Raw genomic sequence first — 23,347 nt, forward strand, 5'->3', positions numbered from 1 at the left:
CTGCAAGTTGCGGGAAACACTGCGAGCTGCGGGAAACACTGTGAGCTGTGGGAAACACTGCGAGCTGCAGGAAACACTGCGAGCTGCAGGAAACACTGTGAGCTGTGGGAAACACTGCGAGTTGCAGGAAACATTGCGAGCTACGGGAAACATTGCGAGCTACGGGAAACACTGTGAGCTGCAGGAAACACTGTGGGTTTTGGAAAACCGTGAGCTGCAGCAGAGCCAGTCATTGTGTCTGAGAGTCTGACAGCAGCAGGAAACAGGACGATCAAAGGTTTAACTGCTGTGTTCAGTTTACTGACAGAAAGAGATCAAACACATTCACAGTAAATGAAATTACATTCAAACCCTGAAAGATAAAAACCTCAGAGGACGGATTATCTGCTGCAGAAGAAGAAAAGAAAGAGCGTGAAGAGAAAAAGAAACATCAGAGTGATAATATGAAATCAGATCACAGACTCGTCAAACTGACATTCAAGCACAGAAACAAACTCAAACTTTCAGAGTTAATCAGTAAATGAAATGACAACCTGTCCCTCAGGTTCTGATCTTTGTTAATGTGAAACTTTGGTCCTGTCAATAGCAGCAAAACAAGGTCAGAAAGCCACTGAAATCACCAGGAACTATCCTCTGAAAGCCTCCAGTATACTGTGAGAACATGAGCTCATTGGCTGATGGAGACAAACAGCTGATTCTCCAGTCGCTGCTGTTAATGCACCACAAGTGAAGAAGAGGACACAGCAAGGTCACGTCATTAAAAGAGCTGCAGTTCAAACATGACGACATCAGACATTTCTGTTAGTGTCATGTGTTCATGTTAGGAAGGTCACAGTCTCCTCATCGCTCCACACAGCTGATGTTTCACTGCTTTAAGTACAGCAGCTTTTATTCATCCGCAAACTACTTTAAGTCCTTAGTCAGGAAACCTTGTTTCTGACTAATCAGGTGTCTGTCAGTTTGTAGACAGTCAGGTTCCTCTTCAGCTCGCTGCTCTGAGAAGTTAAGGAGCTGAAAATGTTGTTGAATCTGTCAGTGAAAATCTTTAAACTGTTTTAGGTCTGAATATGTTTGAATTGATGTTAATGTCCAAATATCTAATATCACACTGCCTTCAGCAATAAACACATTTAATTTGTGTATTAATAGACTAAACTATCTACTTTCTGTAAAGATAAAACTTCATAAATCCAAAGAAAATGAGTTCAGAATAACCAGGTCCTGAAATCTGAAATCCACCGGATCTCCTAAACCTGTATATTAAAATGAGACAGGATTCAGAGTTTATTTGGAGTCCAGTTGCGGTGGGCAGTAACGTGCATATCAGTTTGGTTCTCCAGGTTGTAAAGTCTTAGAACCTGGATATCTGAAAACCAGATGACAGATGATGATGATGAAGCCGGATCATTCAAAAGTTTGTTTTTTCTTCTGTCATGCAGGTTCCTGTCCAACACATCTTTCTTTGGTCTAACGGGTCCGGTCCGAGTCCACCAGAACCGGTCTCAGGTCCTCACCTCACAGCGTTTCCATATCTGGAGCCTGCGGCGGGATGCACTAGGTCAGCCCACCTGGGTGACAGTGGGCAGCTGGGAGGGAGGCCAGCTACAGGTAGAAGACCAGGGAGTATGGGAGGGACCCAAACCTCGCCGCAGGACAGAGGGGACAGGCGGGAGGACCAGGGGCCGCTGGAGGGCAGGGATGCCAGTTGCAGGGAGTCGGGTCCGGGTGGTGACTCTGGTGGAGCATCCCTTCGTGTTCACACGGGATGTGGACGATGAGGGCAGCTGCCCGGCCGGACAGTACTGCCTGGACGCCGGCACCAACAGCTCAGAAACACTGGAGAGATTTTTTGGGGAGGTGGCAGGCGGGAACGGCAGCTTCCTGCCTGAAGAATACAGCAAGTGCTGCTACGGATACTGCATCGACCTGCTGGAGAAGCTGGCTGAGGACCTAGACTTTGAGTTTGACCTTTATATCGTGGGAGATGGGAAGTATGGCGCTTGGAAGGGGGGACGCTGGACTGGGCTGGTGGGGGATCTTCTGAATGGACTGGCAGACATGGCCGTCACCTCCTTCAGTATTAACTCAGCTCGGAGCCGGGTGATCGACTTCACCTCGCCCTTCTTCTCCACCAGCCTGGGCATCCTGGTGCGCAGTAAGGACACGGCAGCGCCCATCGGAGCCTTCATGTGGCCCCTGCACTGGTCCATGTGGGTCGGCATCTTCCTGGCGCTGCACATTACGGCGCTCTTCCTCACGCTGTATGAGTGGAAGAGTCCATATGGCATGACGCCTCACGGACGCAACAGGATCAGGGTGTTCTCGTACTCATCAGCTCTAAACCTGTGCTACGCCATCCTGTTCGGACGCACCGTCTCCTCTAAGACACCAAAGTGCTGGACAGGTCGATTTCTGATGAACCTGTGGGCCATCTTCTGCCTGCTGGTGCTGTCCAGCTACACCGCCAACCTCGCCGCCGTCATGGTAGGAGAGAAGACCTTCGAGGAAGTATCAGGGATCCACGACGCCAAGGTGAGGAAACAAAGTCTGAAGTACTTTTAACATATTCATTCTTTTGATAGCACACATGTCTGTTCACAGGTGCATGTGATATCTGCAGGTACTGAACTGTCCACCTGCTATTGGCTGGTCTTTGGTAACTGGTGACCATCTGTTGTAACCTAAAGACAGTGACATCATTAACAGTAACATGTGACATAGACTTATTAAAAATGATCAAACTACAGCCTGCAGTTTGTCCTCTAACGTCCGACTGACCGAGCCGCTTGTCTCGAATTTTCTACTTTTCCCAACTTGTTAGCTGAAAATGTTTTCTTATAATATTTGTTCCAATCTGCTGTGGTACAGACACGGGGAATCTGGGCTTTGGGCCCAGATGTAGATACGTACCCGACAGAGGGATGGTTAGTGAGGTTTTTGTTAGGTTTAGTTTCAGGGGGACCCAGGTGCAGAGAAAGTCTCAGGTAGTGAGGAGGAAGTTCAGTCTTTATTCTCCAAAAAACTCAAATAAGGATTCGGTCCAGGCGGTTTGAGCAGGGGTACAGGCAGTCTTAGAGGAGGTGGAGCTGAATCCTCTCCCAGAGGGTTGGAACTTGAAAAAATATCTTAAGAGACAAGAGAACACTGGTAAGTGAGTACGGCCAACACAACTAGAATCACAAACAAAACGTCTCGGGTTACGTATGTAACCCTTGTTCCCCGAGAAGGGGAACGAGACACACACACTATGGGAACGCCTCTGGGCGTGACAGGGCTGAATTATGAATGAAACTACTCCAATTCTATTGGTTTTGCTAAAACAGTAGCGTGTGACGGCGTAACTGGAGGCGTATATGAGCACGCTGGCACACATGACACATTAGCTCTTTGCAATGAAGCAAGGCACTCCAGGCGGGGTGAGGTGTGGCGGACCTACGCAGTGTCTCGTTCCCCTTTTCTGGGAACAAGGGTTACATACGTAACCCGAGACTATCCCCTTCGAGGGAACTCGAACTGCGTCGGTGACGACACTATGGGAACGAGATACCCACTAGGCCACGCCGAAACCCCCGCCTGCCCCCAGCGTGCAGAAACCTGTAGGCACGACTAAGAGGAGAGCGCATGGGTGCCGGGTGCAGAAGGAAGGTCCAGACTGTAAAACCGGATAAAAGTGTAAGGAGTGGCCCAGCCAGCTGCCTCACAAAAATCCTGGAGCAAAGCCCCTGCGAGGAGGGCCCTAGAGGCTGCCATGCCTCGAGTAGCGTGTGCCCTCACGGCCATAAGTGAAGGCAACCCGTGCACCTGATAGGCCAGGGAAATAGTCTGAACGATCCAGTTGCTGATCGTGTGTTTAGAAGCGGGGAGCCCAGCATTGGGGGACCCGAAACACACCAGCAACTGGTCTGCTTTTCTCCACCGGGAAGACCTCAGATTGTAAATACTCAGCGCTCTGACAGGGCAGAGCAGATGAAGTCTCCCGTACTCCGCCGTCAGATGAGGTGGGGGATGAAATGCCTGCAGCACCGTGGACCCTGCCAAACTGGACGGAACCTTAGGGACATAACCCGGACAGGGGTGCAGGATGGCTCTGACCCACCATCGAGGAGAAACCGAAAGTGCCAGGAGATCCCCCACCATCCTCAGAGAGATGATAGCGAGGAGAAAGGCCATCTTAAGGGTCAGGTGCTTGGCCTCAGCCGACTCCAGGGGTTCGAAGGGGGCCTCAGCCAGCGCAAGTGGGAACCCAGGAACGAGTCATGGATCTCATCCTCCGGGCTCCAAGGAGGAAGCGCACGACCAGTGGAAGCCTCCCAAAAGGCCCATACCTCAGAGGGGCGTGGAACACTGCGATGGCAGCCACATACACCTTGAGCGTGGACGGGGAAAGGCCAGCAGAGAAACGGTGCTGGAGGAACTCCAGTACCATAACCACCGAGCAGGTAGCTGGGTCCACCGCCCGTTCTCTACACCAGGTGGCGAACACATTCCACTTCAGGCCGTACATCCTTCTCATGGACGGGGCTCTGGAGCTGAGTAGTGTCTCGACCGCTTCTGCCGTCAGGCCCGCCTCCAGGAACTGCGCCCCCTCAGGGGCCAGACCCACAGCTGGGTCTGGCCCCTGATTCTGGGTCCCAGGGATATACATCACTCTGAGACAAGGAGGTGGCGACCGTGGAGGGCGGGCATAAAAACTCCTCAGAGCTCTGGAAACCGCCAACATTTCCAGGCAATTTATGTGCCCAGAGAAATGATGCTCCTGCCAGGATCCTCTCGCAAAGCGGCCGTCCATGACCGCACCCCACCCCGTGAGTGAGGCGTCTGTCGAAATAATTATCCGGTGACATGACGCTCCCAACTTGGGACCCTGGGACAGGAACCAAGGTTTCCTCCATACTGACAGGGAACGAAGGCACCTGCTCGTAACCCGTATCAGATGGAGCGGATTTCCCCTCGGGGAGAATCCCTTGGATTTTAACCACCACTGCAGGGCTCTCATGTGCAGCAGGCCAGAAGGTATTATACTAGACACTGCTGCCATGAGACCCAACACCCTCTGAAAGTGTTTCACAATGATGGTGCAGCCTAGTTGCACTCTGGTCGACGCGTGCAGGAGACAGGTGGGCCCGCATCGTCATTGAGTCCCACACCACCGCCAGGAACGTAGTCCATTGGGCGGGCGTCAGCACGCTCTTCTTTGCGTTGAGCCGCAGCCCCGAACGCTGAAGGTGGGCGAGGACGACATCTCAATGCCGAACCGCTAACTCTCGAGACTGGGCCAGAATGAGCCAGTCGTCGATGTAGTTCAATATGCGGATGCCCTGGAGCCTCATCGGGGCCAGCGCTGCATCCATACACTTGGTGAACGTGCGAGGGGAGAGTGCTAGGCCGAACGGGGCTGGTGGCCGGTGTTATGTGTAGGTCCCCGGTGGCACCCTGAAGCGGAGGACCATCAGGGAAAACTCGCCGGTGACCCATGGTGTGTGAGCCCGATCGTCTTCCGGCAGCAACCCCATGAGGCGGGTAGACTGGTGAGAGCTCGCTGGTGGCTAGCGTGTCCCGAACACCGAGACGGCGGGAAAAACAGCTCCTGTTGCCCGAGCCGCCACGAGGGAGGGGACCTCAGGAGGGAGACGGGGGGTGGTAGTGGGCCCCCCTACTCGAAACCTCAGGACCTCTTTCCCCGGGCCCGCCGAGACTGAATGATGGTCCTCAGATCCGTCGTCTTGGGGGGCTGTGGGCGAGAGTGCCGCCTTGCGTCCCAGGTTGGTTGACGGTAGGAACTAGACAAGGGCTGAGCTCGTCTCTCCTCGGCCGTTGCCATCCTAGACCCAGACCGGCGGGGGAGATACTGCTCAAACGCCTCTCCCTGCGTTTTGATGTGCCGGAACCTGTTGACGACAGTGTCCACTGCCACACCAAACAGGCCAGTAGTAGTGAGGGGCGCATCGAGGAGGAAAGCCTTTTCCTTTTCATGGATAGCCGAGAGGTTGAGCCACAAATGGCGCTCCGTAGCCACCAATGCTGCCATGGAGCGGCCAATGGAACAGGCCGTCTCCTTGGTGACACGAAGCGCTAAATCCGTAGCTCTACGGAGCTTCGTTAAGTCCTCCTCAGAGGGGCCTCTCCCTTGGTCACAGTCCTGCAGGATGGCCATCGTGTGCAGGCTTGCTAGCTTTACCAGCTCGACCCACCGCCATGTAAGCTTTGCCCACCAGAGCGGATGTCGCCCGACATGGCTTGGTGGACAGCGCCGGCGTCTTGAGGGATGACACGAGGGTGGGAGAAAGATAGCTCGCTAATGCCTCCTCAACCCGAGGCATCGCTACGTAGCCGTGCTGCTTAATTTCTGTCACATAGCTGTAATCCAGCAGACGGGAAGTAGTCAGCCGTGCAGAGAACGGTCTATTCCAAGATTTACACAACTCAGCACCCTCAGGGACAGGGCCTCGCAATGGCCCCCTCAAGAGCTGCCTGGGCGTGCGACATCCCTAGGCAGGAAATGCACATCTCATGAGTATCCCCAGCGTGGAAAGGAAAAACACACTGTCGGAACTGTTTACCAGACATGATCTCTTCTGCTTCGTCGGGAACTTCCAGGTAAGACGACTTTCAATTTCAATAGTGGAGCTTTCAAACATACTCAGAGTGCCTGCTGAATAGAAAAAAGCTAATGTGTCATGTGTGCCGGCGTGCTCATATACGCCTCCAGTTACGCCGTCACACGCTACCGTTTTAGCAACACCAATAGAATTGGAGTAGTTTCATTCATAATTCAGCCCTGCCACGCCCAGAGGCGTTCCCATAATGTTGTCACCGACGCAGTAGAACATGAAGTAGCCTGAAGACCTCCACCGTGTAAGGGCGAAGAATAATCTGGCGACGGGCAACAGGCAGCTGGCAGTAGATAACCCCTCTGGGATGAGCTGATGAGGAACAGCTTCGCCGCCTCCAACACACCCAACCACCTCCTAGCCTGGGAAACGCCCACGCATTCATACAAACAGGCAGAGAAAACACAAAACAAAATCACAGCTAGGGCTGTGACAGTTTTATTACACTAACAGGTGAAGATGAGATTGGCCAAAAACTAGGTTAAACCAAACATGAAAAGGAGAGTAATCTATACAGTATAAATCTAAAAAGGCAAGAAACAAGAGGTTTAATGCAGAGACTCAAGACATGAGATGAAAGACCGGTAAGACAAGTCATGAACAATGAATGAGTGAAAAGAGCAGCCAACTAAATACACCAGGAGGTGTGAATATACACACAGGTGAAGTAAACCAAGACCATAACAGCAGGGACAGGCCTCTACCAAGTAAAACTGAAACACCCTCACACCAGAACTGTGACGTCATTGGCTAAACCAGAATTAAGTATAGTAGAGAGCTGGCAGGGCACGAGAGACGAGGGATATTATGCAACAAAGACACAAACTGGGTACGTTGCAGTTACATGATCAGCATCTCAAACCTCTAGACCACCGTGATATCCCGGTCACGATAACCTAATAATTGATCATTCAGTGTTAGTGATACTGATCAAATCTAAAATCCCAACTGTGTGTTGACTTCTGTCTTAGCTGCTGAGCTCTGGCTCTTTATTCAGACAATTTCTGCTTCATGTTGTGAAATAATTACAGATTAAATTTGTTCTTGGGTCACCTGCCTCATCCTAATTACACTTTTAATTCAGCAGCTAATTGAAGCGTGAAACACGTCTGTACGCGTTTATACAGCCGGGGCTGCTGGGAGCTGGGGGGGTTTAATTGGATGTCCATCTGTGTGTGATTAGCTTTTTATTTTAAATGGGGAGAGACTCAGAGTTCAGCTCTGATCTGCTGTGACAATCACTGCGACGCTGTCTGAACATAGCCCCATGTTAATGTCATTTTCAAGAAAATCCTGATAACCAATAAGAGATATGTCCTCATTCTGTATCACTGATAATAATAAGGTATATGTTATCATGATTATTGCTAACAACCAAGGAAAGACTAACTGATGCGTAGTATACCTGTACTCCACATATGTCCACACATCAGTTAATTGAACAGTGACTTCAAATGGAAATGATGAAAACAAGTTCTGTGCATGTTGGGATTTTTCCATCCGGCCACTTCTGGTTGGAGGCATAATGTTTGTCATATTTTGTATTTGTAGTGCACTATAAAGTCTTTAAATCATCTCTACGTTAAACTCCACCTCTCATTCTTCTTCTCCTGCACTGGGTCTCAGCTGCACCACCCGTCATGGGGTTTTCGCTTTGGGACGGTGAGGGAGAGCAGCGCAGAGGATTACATGAAGAAGAGTTTCCCAGAGATGCACGAGTACATGAGACGCTTCAATGAGCCGACCACGCCTGAAGGGGTCGCCACTCTCAAGTAAGAGAACCAACCAGGATAAGAGAGAACACATGAGAACACACCGGAAGGACAGCAGTTACTGTCTGTAGTTGCTGTTTGTAATTGTTTAAGTTGCTGTAGTTGTTTTAGTTGCTGTCTGTAGTTTCTGTTTGTAGTTGTTTTGTTGCTGTCTGTAGTTGTTTTAGTTGCTGTCTGTAGTTATTTTGTTGCTCTGTAGTTGTTTTAGTTACTGTCTGTAGTTGTTTTAGTTGCTATCTATAGATGTTTTAGTTGCTGCTTGTAGTTGCTGGTTGTAATTGTTTAAGTTGCTGTAGTTGTTTTAGTTGCTGTTGGTTTGTTGCTGTCTGTAGTTGCTCTAATTACTGTCTGTAGTTGTTTTGTTGCTGTCTGTAGTTGTTTTAGTTACTGTCTGTAATTGCTGTTTGTAATTGGTTTAGTTGCTGTAGTTGTTTTAGATGCTGACTGTAGTTTTAGTTACTGTCTGTTGTTGTTTTAGTCGCTGTATGTAGTTGCTTTAGTTGCTATCTGTAGATGTTTTAGTTGCTTTCTGTAGATGTTTTTGTCGCTGTCTGTAGTTGTTTTAGTTGCTGTCTGTAGTTGCTGTCTGTAGTTATTTTGTTGTTCTGAAGGTGTTTTAGTTGCTGTCTGTAGTTGTTTTAGTTGCTGTCTGTAGTTATTTTGTTGCTCTGTAGGTGTTTTAGTTACTGTCTATAGTTGCTGTTTGTAATTGTTTAAGTTGCTGTAGTTGTTTTAGTTTCTGTCTGTTGTTTTGTTGCTGTCTGTAGTTGTTTTAGTTACTGTCTGTAGTTATTTTGTTGCTCTGTAGTTGTTTTAGTTACTGTCTGTAGTTGTTTTAGTTGCTATCTGTAGATGTTTTAGTTGCTGCTTGTAGTTGCTGGTTGTAATTGTTTAAGTTGCTGTAGTTGTTTTAGTTGCTGTTGTTTTGTTGCTGTCTGTAGTTGTTCTAATTACTGTCTGTAGTTTTAGTTACTGTCTGTTGTTGTTTTAGTCGCTGTATGTAGTTGTTTTGTTACTGTCTGTTGTTGTTTTAGTTGCTTTCTGTAGTTGATGTATGTAGTTGCTGGTTGTAATTGTTTAAGTTGCTATCTGTTGCTTTGTTTCTGTCTGTAGTTGTTTTTTTACTGTCTGTTATAGTTTTGTTGCTGTCTGTTGTTTTAGTTGCTTTCTGTAGCTGTTTTGTTGCTGCCTCTAGTTGTTTTAGTTGCTGTCTGTAATTGCTGTTTGTAATTGTTTAAGTTGCTGTACTTTTGTAGTTGCTTTCTGTAGTTGTTTTAGTTAGTGTCTGTAGTTGTTTTAGTTGCTGCTTGCAGGTGTTTTCGTTGCAGTCTGTAGTTGTTTTAGTTACTGTCTGTTGTTTTAGTTGTTGTCTGTAGTTTTGTTTCTGTCTGTAGTTGGTTTAGTTGCTGTCTGTAATTGCTGTTTGTAATTGTTCAAGGTGCTGTACTTTTTTAGTTGCTTTCTGTAGTTGTTTTGTTACAGTTTGTAGTTGTTTTAGTTACTGTCTGTAGTTGTTTTAGTTGCTGCTTGCAGGTGTTTTGTTGCTGTCTGTATTTGTTTTAGTTGTGGTCTGTACTTTCTGTACTTGTTTTAGTTGCAGTCTGTAGTTGTTTTGTTACTGTCTGTTGTTGTTTTAGTTGCTGTCTGTACTTTTGTTTCTGTCCATAGTTGGTTTAGTTGCTGTCTGTAATTGCTGTTTGCAAGTATTTAAGTTGCTGTACTTACTTGCTTTCTGTGGTTGTTTTAGTTGTTGTCTGTAGTTGTTTCGTTGCTGTCTGTAGTTGTATTAATTACTGTCTGTAGTTGTTTAAGTTGCTGTCTGTAGTTGCTGTTTGTAATTGTGAAGTTGTTGTAGTTGTTTTAGTGACTGCTTGCAGGTGTTTTGTTGCTGTCTGTGGTTGTTTTAGTTTTTGGTCAGTACTTTCTGTAGTTATTATAGTTGCAGTCTATAGTTGTGGTCTGTACTTTCTGTACTTGTTTTAGTTGCAGTCTGTAGTTGTTTTGTTACTGTCTGTGGTTGTTTTGTTGCTGTCTGTATTTGTTTAAATTACTGTTTGTAGTTGTTTTAGTTGTTGTCTGCAGTAGTTTTAGTTGCTGTCTGTAATTGTTTTGTTGCTGTCTGTAGTTGTTTTAGTTACTGTCTGTTGTTTTAGTTGTTGTCTGTAGTTTTGTTTCTGTCTGTAGTTGGCTTAGTTGCTGTCTGTAATTGCTGTTTGTAATTGTTTAAGGTGCTGTACTTTTTTAGTTGCTTTCTGTAGTTGTTTTGTTACAGTTTGTAGTTGTTTTAGTTACTGTCTGTAGTTGTTTTAGTTGCTGCTTGCAGGTATTTGTTGCTGTCTGTATTTGTTTTAGTTGTGGTCTGTACTTTCTGTAGTTGTTTTACTTGCAATCTGTTGTTGTTTTGTTTCTGTCTGTAGTTAGTTTAGTTGCTGTCTGTAATTGCTGTTTGTAATTGTTTAAGGTACATTTTTAGTTGCTTCCTGTAGTTTTATTTAGTGTCTGTAGTTGTAGGTGCTGTCTGTAGTTGTTTTAATTGCTTTCTGCACCTGTACCTTTCTGTAATTGTTTTAGTTACTGTCTGTAGTTATTTTGTTGCTGTCTGTAGTTGCTGTTTGTAATTGTTTAAGTTGTTTTAGTGACTGCTTGCAGGTGTTGTTTCTGTCTGTGGTTGTTTTAGTTGTGGTCTGTACTTTCTGTAGTTGTTTTAGTTGCTGTCTGTAGTTGCTGTTTGTAATTGTTTAAGTTGTTGTAGTTTATTTTGTGGCCGCTTGCAGGTGTTTTGTTGCTGTCTGTAGTTGTTTTAGTTGTGGTCTGTACTTTCTATAGTTGTTTTAGTTGCAGTCTGTAGTTGTTTTGTTACTGTCTGTAATTGTTTTAGTTACTGTCTGTAGTTGCTGTTTGTAATTGTTTAAGTTGTTTTAGTGACTACTTGCAGGTGTTTTGTTTCTGTCTGTGGTAGTTTTAGTTGTGGTCTGTAGTTGTTTTTTTACTGTCTGTAATTATTTTAGTTACTGTCTGTAGTTTTTAAGTTGATGTCTATAGTTGCTGTTTGTAATTGTTTAAGTTGTTGTAGTTGTGTTAGTTGTGGTCTGTACTTTCTGTACTTGTTTTAGTTGCAGTCTGTAGTTGTTTTGTTACTGTCTGTGGTTGTTTTGTTGCTGTCTGTAGTTGTTTAAATTACTGTTTGTAGTTGTTTTAGTTGTTGTTTTAGTTGCTGTCTGTACTTTTGTTTCTGTCCATAGTTGGTTTAGTTGCTGTCTGTAATTGCTGTTTGCAAGTATTTAAGTTGCTGTACTTACTTGCTTTCTGTGGTTGTTTTAGTTGTTGTCTGTAGTTGTTTCGTTGCTGTCTGTAGTTGTTTTAATTACTGTCTGTAGTTGTTTAAGTTGCTGTCTGTAGTTGCTGTTTGTAATTGTGAAGTTGTTGTAGTTGTGTTAGTGACTGCTTGCAGGTGTTTTGTTGCTGTCTGTGGTTGTTTTAGTTGGGGTCAGTACTTTCTGTAGTTATTATAGTTGCAGTCTATAGTTGTGGTCTGTACTTTCTGTACTTGTTTTAGTTGCAGTCTGTAGTTGTTTTGTTACTGTCTGTGGTTGTTTTGTTGCTGTCTGTATTTGTTTAAATTACTGTTTGTAGTTGTTTTAGTTGTTGTCTGCAGTAGTTTTAGTTGCTGTCTGTAATTGTTTTGTTGCTGTCTGTAGTTGTTTTAGTGACTGCTTGCAGGTGTTTTGTTTCTGTCTGTAGTTGTTTTAGTTTCTGTCTGTAGTTTTGTTTCTGTCTATAGTTGGTTTGGTTGCTGTCTATAATTGCTGTTTGTAATTGTTTAAGGTGCTTTACTTTTGTAGTTGCTTTCTGTAGTTGTTTTTGTTACTGTCTGTAGTTGTAGGTGCTGTCTGTAGTTGTTTTGATTCTTTCTGTAGTTTTTTAGTTACTGTATGTACTTGTTGTCTGTAGTTGTTTTAGTTGCTGCTTGTAGTTGCTATTTGTAATTGTTTATGTTGCTGTAGTTTTAGTTGCTGTCTGTAGTTGTTGTGTTACTGTTTGTAGTTGTTTTAGTTGCCTTCTGTAGTTGTTCAGTGGGTACTTGTAGTTGCTTTAGTTGCTGCTTTCAGTTTTGTTGCTGTCTGTAGTTGTTTTAGTTGCTGCTTGTAGTTGCTGTTTGTATTTCTTTAAGTTGCTGTCTGTAGGTGTTTTAGTTGCAGTCTGTAGTTGTTTTAGTTGCTGACTGTAGTTGCTGTCTGTAATTGTTTTAGTTGCTGTTTTTAGTTGTTTTAGTTGCTGTCTGTAGGTGCTGTAGTTGTCTCTAGTTGTGGTAACTGCTGTAGTTGTTGTCTGTAGTTGCTGCAGTTGTCTTCTGTAGTTGCTATGTGTAGTTGCTGTAGATGCTGTAGTAACTGTGTTGCTCTGTGTTGAAGGACAGATCCTCCTCAGCTCGACGCCTTCATCATGGACAAAGCTCTGCTTGACTACGAAGTTTCCATTGACGCAGACTGTAAACTTGCAACTGTGGGGAAACCGTTCGCCATTGAAGGTGAGACATTGAGTGTGTGTTTTTCTATCTTTGTGAGGACAGGATCAGTTGAAGACATTAGGGACATTTTGAGAGAGTTTGGGCCAAACTATTCAGATTCAGGTTCATCATGTAGTTATGATGATAATGTTGTTGGGCAATGTGTTATGTCTGCATTATGTTATAATGAAGGTCCTCCAGATTACAGAACCTGTCTTTGTGTGTTTCTGGGTTTGTCTTCTTGCATTTACTTGCTCTCAGTTCTTCCTTCTTAGTTTTTTACTGAAACATGTTTCAATAAGTTTCATCATCTGAGTAGAACAGTCTGACTCTCTGGGCGTTTAAAGATTCACTCCTGTTTCCTCCTGCAGAGAAAATACTTTATAATCAACAATCTTTACACTGGACTGCAGAGTAGGAATTACACTGCGCTCCTCTAGTCTACTGACCACTCAAAGACATGCCAACATTCACATTTGTGGACTCTTCGACACTCTCTCTGGAGGAGCTGGAGACCGAAACAAGAACCTTCCAATTACTGTACCGCTGTACCTCCTGAACCACACTATTAAGATACACAAAGTGAAATATATAATGGTTTATACATAGAAAAGAAAAGGAGGCGCAGACTACACAGGGCAGTGAAGGGTATGAAAGAAATGTAGTTTACAGTTACTGTGTTATGAATTATAAACAATTTACAAATTTACAAAATGTTACAACTTACACAGAAATACAGAATATGAACACTAGACCAGATAACTCCCATGATGATCGCCTGTTTATTGATGTTACACCTAATGTCCACAGGATCTGGCCCAGTCCCAGCCCAGTCCACGTCTTTCATGAACATAAATATGTGTTTGCAGCTTATTGATAAGCTACCATATGGTTTTTGTCTGTACTTGAATATGACAAAGCTGCTTTAAACGTTCAGTGATCTGTCCTTTTGAGATATGGCTGACAGCACAGCTGCTGTCATTAACTTGTTTTGATGTTGATTAAGTCTGACGATGTGGCAATCATAGAATGATGACTATCTGCAGTTCAGCAGCTGGATATTGACTGCTTGTCAACATAGCATTATCAAAACAGAAGCATTAAACATATGTAAATGAGAACAGCTCAATGGGAAACTGGACTGCATTAAAACACAGTGAGGTGATCACAGAGAGGAAGTGATGGAGCTCTGAGTCTGGTAAACTGATCAGTCTCCTCCAGTTCCTCCAGAGTAAAACCATGAAAAACTACTTCAGTTGCCAATAAACATTGATTCATCACCAGCAGCCTCAGCAGAACCAGACCAGGAATGCTGTGAACATTATAGATACCGACATAATTGATTGTGAGTCGTCTGCATAGAAACAGAGAATGATCTGATGCCTTTGAAATATTTGACCTTGAAGTAGCAGATAGATGGAGAAGAAGATACAATGTGAGTAAATCCCGGTTTTTAAGTCAGGTGCAATATGATGTCAGTAAATCCCCGTTTTTAAGTTGGGTGCGATATGACGTTAGTAAATCCCCATTTTTAAGTCAGGCATGAAACAACGTGAATAAATCCCTGTTTTTATGTCTTAAGTAGATTATTTAGTGTTTGGGTTATGTATCTTTCTGTTTATTGTGTAGTTTATGTGTTTCTTGTTTCTTGTTAACTGTTTATTGTTTTGGTCAGTTTATTGTTTATCATGTGTTGTTTGTTATTTAGGTTATGGTATCGGCCTGCCTCAGAACTCTCCTCTGACATCCAACATCTCCGAGTTCATCAGCAGATATAAATCAGAGGGATACATGGACCTGCTGCACGACAAGTGGTACAAAGTGGTTCCCTGTGGGAACCGAGTGTTCGCCGTCACCGAGGTCAGTCTCAGTGTCTGAATGTTTCTACAGCATCCAGCAGGATTTTACAGAAACATTAGTGGACTCTTCTGATAATGACGGGGTTGGGGGGGAGTGTATACAGATGGAAAGGAAGAGGAGAAGAGAGGAGCTCAGTGCATCAAGTCCCCCGGAAGTCTAGGCCTAAAGCAGCATAACTAAGGGTGTACTCACACTAGGCCTGGTTTCATTGTACCGTCCCTGAGCACGATTGTCCCCGCTCCCCCACTGGCCTGCGCTCATACTGCACCTAACGATCCGAGCCATAGCACGTTTAAGTCATCAGTCAGTCAGTGTTTCCCATACACTTATTTGTTTGTGGCAGCCGCCACAGTATCAATGCCTATTGCCATATATTGATATGTGATTTTTTTACCAGGCCTATTTAAAATCGTAGTTGACTGCTGTGCATATATTCGCACAGCACCTTGTCTCTCTCTCTCTCTCTCTCTCTCTCATGAACACCACTGCACAAATCTGTCCAACACAACTGTGAATGTTGGAGACCCACCTTAAAGAAAGTTATTAGCAAGCATGTAAGGAGCCTAGCAAATAAGGAGAGCTATGTTAACGTTATATCACAGCTGGGTTGTCAAGGGTAGCACGTTGTAACCTTACATAGCTAGTAGTCAATGTCGACTGTCATTCTGTGAAAAAGAAGCGCTCTCTCTCGCACGACACAGTGGAGTTTGTGTCAGTGTTCTGTGCTCGGGCACAGTTAGCGATCACACTAGATGCCGTGTTGGAGTCCAGCCTAACTGTGTCCGGGCCAACCTCCTCAAGTGGGCCCGGACACAGTTAGGCACGGAGCAATCACACAAGTCAAACGAACCGGACGTTGGGTGTTAAACGTGCTCGGGCATGGTACGGTTCGCTTAGTGCGAGTACACTCTAAGGGATGGTTCAGGACTCACCTAAGCAACTGTGCTATCCTGTGTCTCTGCTGACACACTTAGTTCACAAAGTCTCTTCTGACTGATAAATACATCAGGTTCATGCAAAGACACGTGAAAAGTCAGCTTTAACGTTGGCTTGTGGGAAGACGTTGGAATGAAAATGATTTTAACCTGCATGTTGCCAGTTTGTGTGCCTACATGTGTATTGGATGATACATACAACGCCGTTTCCAAAGGAGTTGGCTCGCTGTGTAAAATGTAAACAGAAACAAAAGGTGATGATGTGGGAACACTGAAAGCCCAGATTTAACTGAAAACAGCACTTCAAATGTTCAAACTGAAAATGTGTTTTTGGAAAATGAAATGTGATTTGTGTGGAGCAATATAGCTGCCAAGCAGACGAGGTCTTTTTCAGGGACGGTCTTGCTTATTTCAGCAGGACGATGCCAGACCACATTCTGCAGGTATTACCACAGCACAGTCCGGGTGCTGAACTGGCCTGCCAGCAGTCCTGACCCTTTGAAAATATTTTGAGCAGCAAGAAAGGAGCCCCCGAACTGTTGAGCAGCTGAAATCCTGGGAAACATTCCAATTTCTACGTTACAGCAGTCGGTCTCCTCGGGTCCCAGATGCTCAGTGTTGTTAGAAGAAGAAGAGCTGACACAGTGGGAAACACGATCCTGAAACGTGCTGCTGGCAGCAAATTCAGAATGGACACATCATTTTCCAAAAACAAGTTTGAACATTTGATAAGTTTCTTTTTCAGTTAAAACTGGGCTTTCAGTGTTTCCACATCATCACATTGTATTTCTGTTTGCATTTTACCCAGCGGCCCAGATGATTTGGAGACGTGGTTCTATGTGTGGTTGAGTCAGTAATCAGTGCAGTCGGTGTTTAGTAGTGTTGTCTCCACCTGAATAATCAGGTGTTCAGCTGCTGCCCCCTGCAGGTCACTCTGACTCACTGACACTGAGGACTTGCTCTTTTTCTCTTCACATGAAACACTTTATCGAGACCCCAACACACTGACACACTAACACAATGCTGAAACACAGACGTGAGCTGCAGTTTTCTGATTTACTAAGACTTTCAGCTCCTGGACTGAGACTCCTGGTGCATTCTGGGACTGATGGCATTTATCCAGGAAATGATAAACATTTACTTTGGCCACTGTTCCAGTCCACCTGAGAAAAAACTGAATGTATTTCTGGTGGGAGTTTAATGTTCTGAGCTTCAGTTTGAATCATGAATGGAGTGAGACAGTAATGTGAAGCATTAAGTCTACAGAAACTAGCAGCTCAGCTGGAGGTGGGACAGAAATAGATTTTAAAATGTAGTATCTTAAAGAACCTGAACTTTGACCTTTGATAACGTTTTTCTTTCTAAGTGGACCCAGTGTGTTCAGGAATCTGTCCCGTCTCTCTCTTTCAGACTCTTCAGATGGGGATCAGTCACTTTTCAGGACTCTTCGTCTTGTTGTGTGTTGGAGTGGGCGGAGCTTTGCTGACTCTGGCAGGTGAACACGGTTTCTACCAGCTCGTCCTGCCTCACATCCGCCGCCGACAGAACCTCAAATATTGGCTGCACACCTCACAGGTGAGATTTCTGTCACATTGTAACTACTGAGTTTGATTTAAAAATGAAAGCAGTGTGGATCACAGCTGACACAGAACCATCAACTGACACAGACATGGAACAAAGAACCACACTACAAAGGTTCAAAGACACCAGAGGAAACAACAGGCTCTGGCAAGAGGGTCCAACTGCAGACCTCCACTGTCAGGCCACCTCCACCGCCAGGCCAGTCAGGACAGGATATACACACAAAAACTACAAAATAAAAGTGTGCGATTTGACAGGAAACACATAAAATTATAAAGTTTAATCACGTAGACATAGGGGGAGGCTTTTTGTTGTTGATTTATATTTACTTATATTGTTAACATTGTAACGGGAAACCAGCAGGCTAATTCCTTAAATATAGCATATTGATTTGAGCCTATTCTATTTAGCACTTAACGTGCCGATGTAGCAACAAAGCCGACTGTATATCGCTTCAATCATTCAACCAGTAACAGTATCTTTTTTACAGGCACTATTTATTTATTCTGTCAAAATATGACCTTAACTCCGTCCATACAGCCACATCCATTCACAGTAAAACATCGGTGTTGATTAAGAACTTAGCCTCTCTTCCACTCATCAGAAAAGAAACACACGCACACTTCTCATTCATAATTTACATTTGAAGAGTAATATACTGTGGCATTTTACTGCAATCAGCTGAATTTAATAGGAAAAACGGACAACTGTGGAAACTGGACTACAATTTGAGCTTCGTAGGGGTCTGTAGTTTAATGGACGTTACCGGCGGGGATTAATAAATAAATAATAGAAGCCTGGACAGAGACTTCATTGCTCATTACGTGGTCAACACTTTCTCTCTCACACAGCAGCCCACTACACAGCAGCCCAAGCTCAAGTTTTAAAAGCCTGAAATAAACCAACAAAGACTGCTGCTCAAGGAGAGACCCCAAATCCGCCCTTTATGGTATCATATTAATTATTATTAATCATGTCGTAATGACATTCATGCGGTGCGCAGCATAGTTTGTTTGGAAAATGTGTTCATTTTAGTGTGTTTACCTTATTAATATAATGTACATTTGTGATTAAAAATAATGGTTGTTAGTAAATGAATTACTGACCCCCACAGATGCACGATTAAGAGCTCAGACCTCCTTCTGGACCGTAACTAGAACCCTGCTGGACTATGTGGACTATCAAACTCTACAATCCGTAAAAATGAATTTACATTCAATACACACACAGATTACACAGTTAGAACAGGAGCTGGCAGCAGTGACTGATTTGCTTTATCTAAAACATTTAAAAAAAGTCTGAATGCATGAGTCACTGCATGTTCCATCAAAATATCTACCACTATTAATATTTGTACATCTAAATCACGCAGATTAGGATCTGCCAACAGTGGCTGTGGTGAGGAGTCGTTTCTTTATGTGGATAACTGTTTAATTAACCGTGTGTGTTAAATCTGCACCAAAACAGCTGATTCAAACTATCAACTTGTTATGAATCCTGAAGCTGCTTCAATCAGCTGTGTGGAAGCAGGGAGAGATTAAATCATGCAGGACAGGGGGTAACACTCTTCAGGAAAGGGTTGGGAAACACTGTGTAGTACATAAACCTCGAGTCAGCTAAGATTAATTCATACAGGCAGCAAAGTTTAACGTCAAGTGTGAAAAGCTACACCGAACGGTCTAAACGATACAGATTTTTATTGGACAAATAACTAACCTGAGTGTCGTCAACATGTGCAAACCTATGCCCTTGCAAAATGCTTTACAAAAACGAACACACAGTAGCTTCATACAGTCTATGAGTAACGTTAGGTTACGTTATCCAAAGAAAAAAAAAGCTAATCCTGCTACTTCAGGAGCTAACGCTAGCCACCGCTGGCGTAGCCTAATGTTACCTATGTAGAATGCCAAATAGGCTAACCTAACTTACACACGTGTGGCATTCTGTAATTTGTGTGATTTAAATGTACAGTATTGACAGCGGTAGCTATTGACGGCGAACATACACCAAGAGCAATGCATTCAGACTTTACTCAATGTTTTGGATAATGCTAACCAGTCACCTACCGCTGTCGCGATGTGTAGAGTAGCGAAACAACCGAGAATGCATCATGTTACGTCCTGTGGGGACGTAAAAAACTGACCGGCCTGACAGTGGAGGTCTGCAGTTGGACCGCCCTTGGCTCTGGAAGGGTTCTAAGGAGGTGCAGAGGAAGTGTTTAGCAGGTTCTGAAGGGTTCTGGGGAGGAGCAGAGAAAGTGTTGAGGTGTTGATGAGGTTCTGGTTGGTTCTCAGGTGGTGCAGATGAAACGTTAAGAAGGTTCTGGAAGGTTCTAGAGAGAAGCAGAGGAATTGTTGAGAAGGGTCTGGAGGGTTCTAATGGGGTGCAGAGGAAGTGTTGAGGTTCTAAAGGGTTCTAAGAAGGTGCAGAGGAAGTGTTTAGCAGGTTCTGGAGGGTTCTAAGGAGGAGCAGAGGAAGAGTTGAGGTTCTAAAGGGTTCTAAGAAGTTGCGGAGGAAGTGTTGAGGAGGTTCTGGACAGTTCTAAGAAGGTTCAGAAGAAGTGTTGAGCAGGTTCTAGAGGGTTCTAGGGAGGAGCAGAAAAAAGTGTTGAGATGTTGATGAGGTTCTGGTTGGTTCTCAGGTGGTGCAGATGAAACGTTAAGAAGGTTCTGGAAGGTTCTAGGGAGGAGCATAGGAAGTGTTGAGAAGGTTCTGGAGGGTTCTAATGGGGTGCAGAGGAAGTGTTGAGGTTCTAAAGGGTTCGAAGAAGGTGTGAAGGAAGTGTTGAGCAGGTTCTGGAGGGTTCTAGGGAGGAGCAGAAAAAAAGTGTTGAGATGTTGATGAGGTTCTGGTTGGTTCTCAGGTGGTGCAGATGAAACGTTAAGAAGGTTCTGGAAGGTACTAGGGAGGAGCATAGGAAGTGTTGAGAAGGTTCTGAAGGGTTCTAATGGGGTGCAGAGGAAGTGTTGAGGTTCTAAAGTGTTCTAAGAAGGTGCGGAGGAAGTGTTTAGCAGGTTCTGGAGGGTTCTAGGGAGGAGCAGAAAAAAAGTGTTGAGATGTTGATGAGGTTCTGGTTGGTTCTCAGGTGGTGCAGAAGAAACGTTAAGAAGGTTCTGGAGGGTTCTAATGAGGTGCAAAGGATGTGTTGAGGAGGTTCTGAAGGGTCATAAGGAGGTGCAGAGAAAGTGTTGAGGGTTTACTGTGTGCGGGCAGATTTTTCCAGCTCAGAGATTGGTGAAATCTGGAACCAGAACCAACAGATGTGTTCTTAGTTTTTATTTAAACAGGCTGTGAAAATGTTCTTGTTGTTCCCTTTCAAAGTTTAAAATCCAACTGTTTGTGTTTGACAGAAAATCCACCGAGCTCTGAACATGACGTACGAAGATGTGAAGAAGCAGCGAGCTGAAAAAGAGAAAAGGTTCGTCTTGTGTCTGATGTCACAGGATCATGTAAATGTTTCTCACTGGTGTAGAAACCTGTTCCTTCTTCTTCATGTGTTAGTTTGTGAAGTCGAGATGAAGGTGAGGAACTTGTTTGTTCAGGACTTTTTGACCGGATCACATGGTTATGCTGTTTCCAAGGTTTCCAACAGTCTATAGACCTTCATGTTTCTCTGTTTTTGTGCAGCTGTAACCTGCAGAACCCCCCTCCGCACCTCGCCACCCCCCCTGCCCCACCAGCCCCCTCCGCCTCTGCCAAATGGAACAACGAGACCAGCAAGGATGCTGCCGCCGCTGCTGCTGCTGCGGCGGCAGCCGCCGCCTCAAAGGACGCCCGGGACTTCAAACGTGTCCACTTCAACCTGGAGACCCTCAACACCCGCCGCCTGCTTGCTCGCATTGCCACTGCTGATGCAAAGGTGGGCGGGGCCAAATGTGAGGGGGCAGGGCCTGTGAAGCCGAGAGCGGGGGCCAACAGCAGACTGTGTGAGAACGGAGGACCAGCGGCCTCGCTTGCCAGCTTGGTGCTCTCCCTCCCCTCTTCATCCTCCTCTTCCTCTTCTGCCCAACCCAATACCGCTGCTGCTCACCCTGCAGCAATGGCCCCGCCCCCTGCCGCCGTGGCCTCGCCATCCGCCGTCGTGGCCCCGCCCCAGCCCGGCGAGCTGCAGGAGCTACAGGACCAAATCGAACAGATGAGGGAGAAGCTGAAGACTGCTCTGGCCAGGAGGGCCGAGATCCAGACCACTTTGACCAAACCTGTCGCTACGGTGACAACAGCCCGCCTCCCGTCATGACCACGACGCCCACCGTCAACCCGCCCACCATTGTCCCAGTAACGCCCCTCCCTGCCAACATGAAGTGTGTGACCACCATGACAGACCCGCCCCACAAAGTCCTGTCCAAAGTCCGGCCCCTCCAAAACAGACTGACCAATCAGAGGAGGTGATGCTCTATGTGCAGGTCACATGACCCTCTGCACACGGCGGCCATTTTAAACTGCTTTGATGCCAAAGCTGACTCTCCATTTGTTTCTGCAGCAGGTAAATAGCTCCGACAGCGAGACCACGTTAGTATTCAGCCACGGAAAGTTCCAAACATTAGTTCCACGGCAAAACCAACTTCCTGTTTAGGTTCCACATGATCTGCGGAGCCTCTGAGAGGAACCTCTCAGTTAGGCAGCTACAGCAGAGCACCTGTTATTACATGCATCACAATACATGTATTACTGGAATAAAACAGAGGCTTTAATGATTGCAGAAATAAAAACGATTGGTCAAAGAAGATGCACATTCAGGGTTGTAATTAATAATAATTAGTTATAATAGAGGGCGGCACAGTGGTGTGGTGGTTAGCACTGTCGCCTCACAGCAAGAAGGTCGTGGGTTCAAACCCCTGGCAGGCTAGGTTGATTAAAGGACTAGAGGAGGACTAAATTGTCCTCAGGTGTGATCGTGAGTGGTTGTTTGTCTATGTGTGGCCCTGCGATGGACTGGCGACCTGTCCAGATGTCAGCTGGGATTGGCTCCACTACACTTATTTTGAATATCTGCAGTTTAACCAGAGTTTAAAAACTTCTCAAAATGTTTTATACTTTAATTACTATTCTTTTTTAATTAATATTAAAACAAGTTCCACTATCACTGCTATTATTTGACGTCTCTCTGTGCAACTTTGGTGTGGATTACTTTAAACTTTTATACCGAACTGATCCAACAAAAAAGTATTCACGTATAATGATGATTAACCCCAAATTAACCCCTGAATTTACACCTTAACTGAAAAATGAAGGTCCTTCTAAGGTAAAAATTAAAGGTCATCTCTGATGTTGATACGTAAATTGCAAAAAAGTGAAGAAAGAAACTTTGAAAAAAAAGAAATAGATTAAAACCTGATAATTAGCTTTAAATAGAACCCTGGATCATATTAACACCTCATCATTTGTGGATTGTCAAATATTTCAAACCCGTGGAAACTAATGGGAAACTCATGAAGCTTTAAATGAGTTTTAAATTAATCTGAGTGATTCAGATAAGTGTTTGCTAATTAAAGGGTAAATTGAGGCGTTCTTTTTCCATGGGGATCAGGATGTTCTGGGCTGCAGACGGTTAGAGAAGTCAGGAAGTCAAATCTAATATTAGATGTCACTTTACAAACATCAGGGACATCAGAGGCTCCACCAGAGGTTCTTTCATAAAACTGTGACGTTAGAATCAGACAATTTCAAATGTCCTTAAAGAATCCAGAAGCATATTTTTATACATTTGGTAACTAATATGTTTTATAAAGTTTCTGCAACAAGTTTATGTGAAACTCTCTGTTTTTGTAAAAAAGGTTTAAAATGGCCGCTGTGACGCTGACACATGGACATGTTACAGGAACAAGACTTCCTGTGAGGCTGAACTCAGCAGCTCTGCTCACCAACAAACGCAAGACGGGAGCCTCAGAGGATCAAAACCTGCAGGACATCAACGCACCGCCAACAAAACAAGAGGAGGAGGAAACTCAGACGTTCTCCGCTCTGCACATTTGCATCCACAGAAGTGTTGCTGCCACTCGGTCGGGTCGTCACATGTGGACGCTTTCGGTCCTTGGCGTCACTTTTTAACGCCCAGGGTACTCTTTAGTGTCATTGTTCAAT

The 23,347-nt window shown here is 44.9% G+C and overlaps 1 protein-coding gene across 1 annotated transcript in view; it reads left to right on the forward strand.

The window, feature by feature from the left end:
* grin3bb (glutamate receptor, ionotropic, N-methyl-D-aspartate 3Bb) overlaps positions 1 to 23,281 on the forward strand; it is an 89,458-nt gene extending 66,177 nt beyond the window's left edge. The window contains 8 exon segments of the mRNA XM_038698862.1: positions 1,440 to 2,532; positions 8,238 to 8,383; positions 12,796 to 12,911; positions 14,599 to 14,750; positions 17,096 to 17,260; positions 20,617 to 20,684; positions 20,894 to 21,483; positions 21,486 to 23,281. Of these exon segments, the coding sequence (XP_038554790.1) occupies positions 1,440 to 2,532; positions 8,238 to 8,383; positions 12,796 to 12,911; positions 14,599 to 14,750; positions 17,096 to 17,260; positions 20,617 to 20,684; positions 20,894 to 21,483; positions 21,486 to 21,655 (2,500 nt within the window). The 3' untranslated portion in view covers positions 21,656 to 23,281.
* The last annotated feature ends 66 nt before the right edge of the window (positions 23,282 to 23,347 follow it).

This window comes from Micropterus salmoides, unplaced genomic scaffold (genome assembly GCF_014851395.1).
Source record: "Micropterus salmoides isolate LMB-PRFRI ecotype aquatic unplaced genomic scaffold, ASM1485139v1 Ms_hic_scaffold_5, whole genome shotgun sequence".
Taxonomy (NCBI): Eukaryota; Metazoa; Chordata; class Actinopteri; order Centrarchiformes; family Centrarchidae; genus Micropterus; species Micropterus salmoides.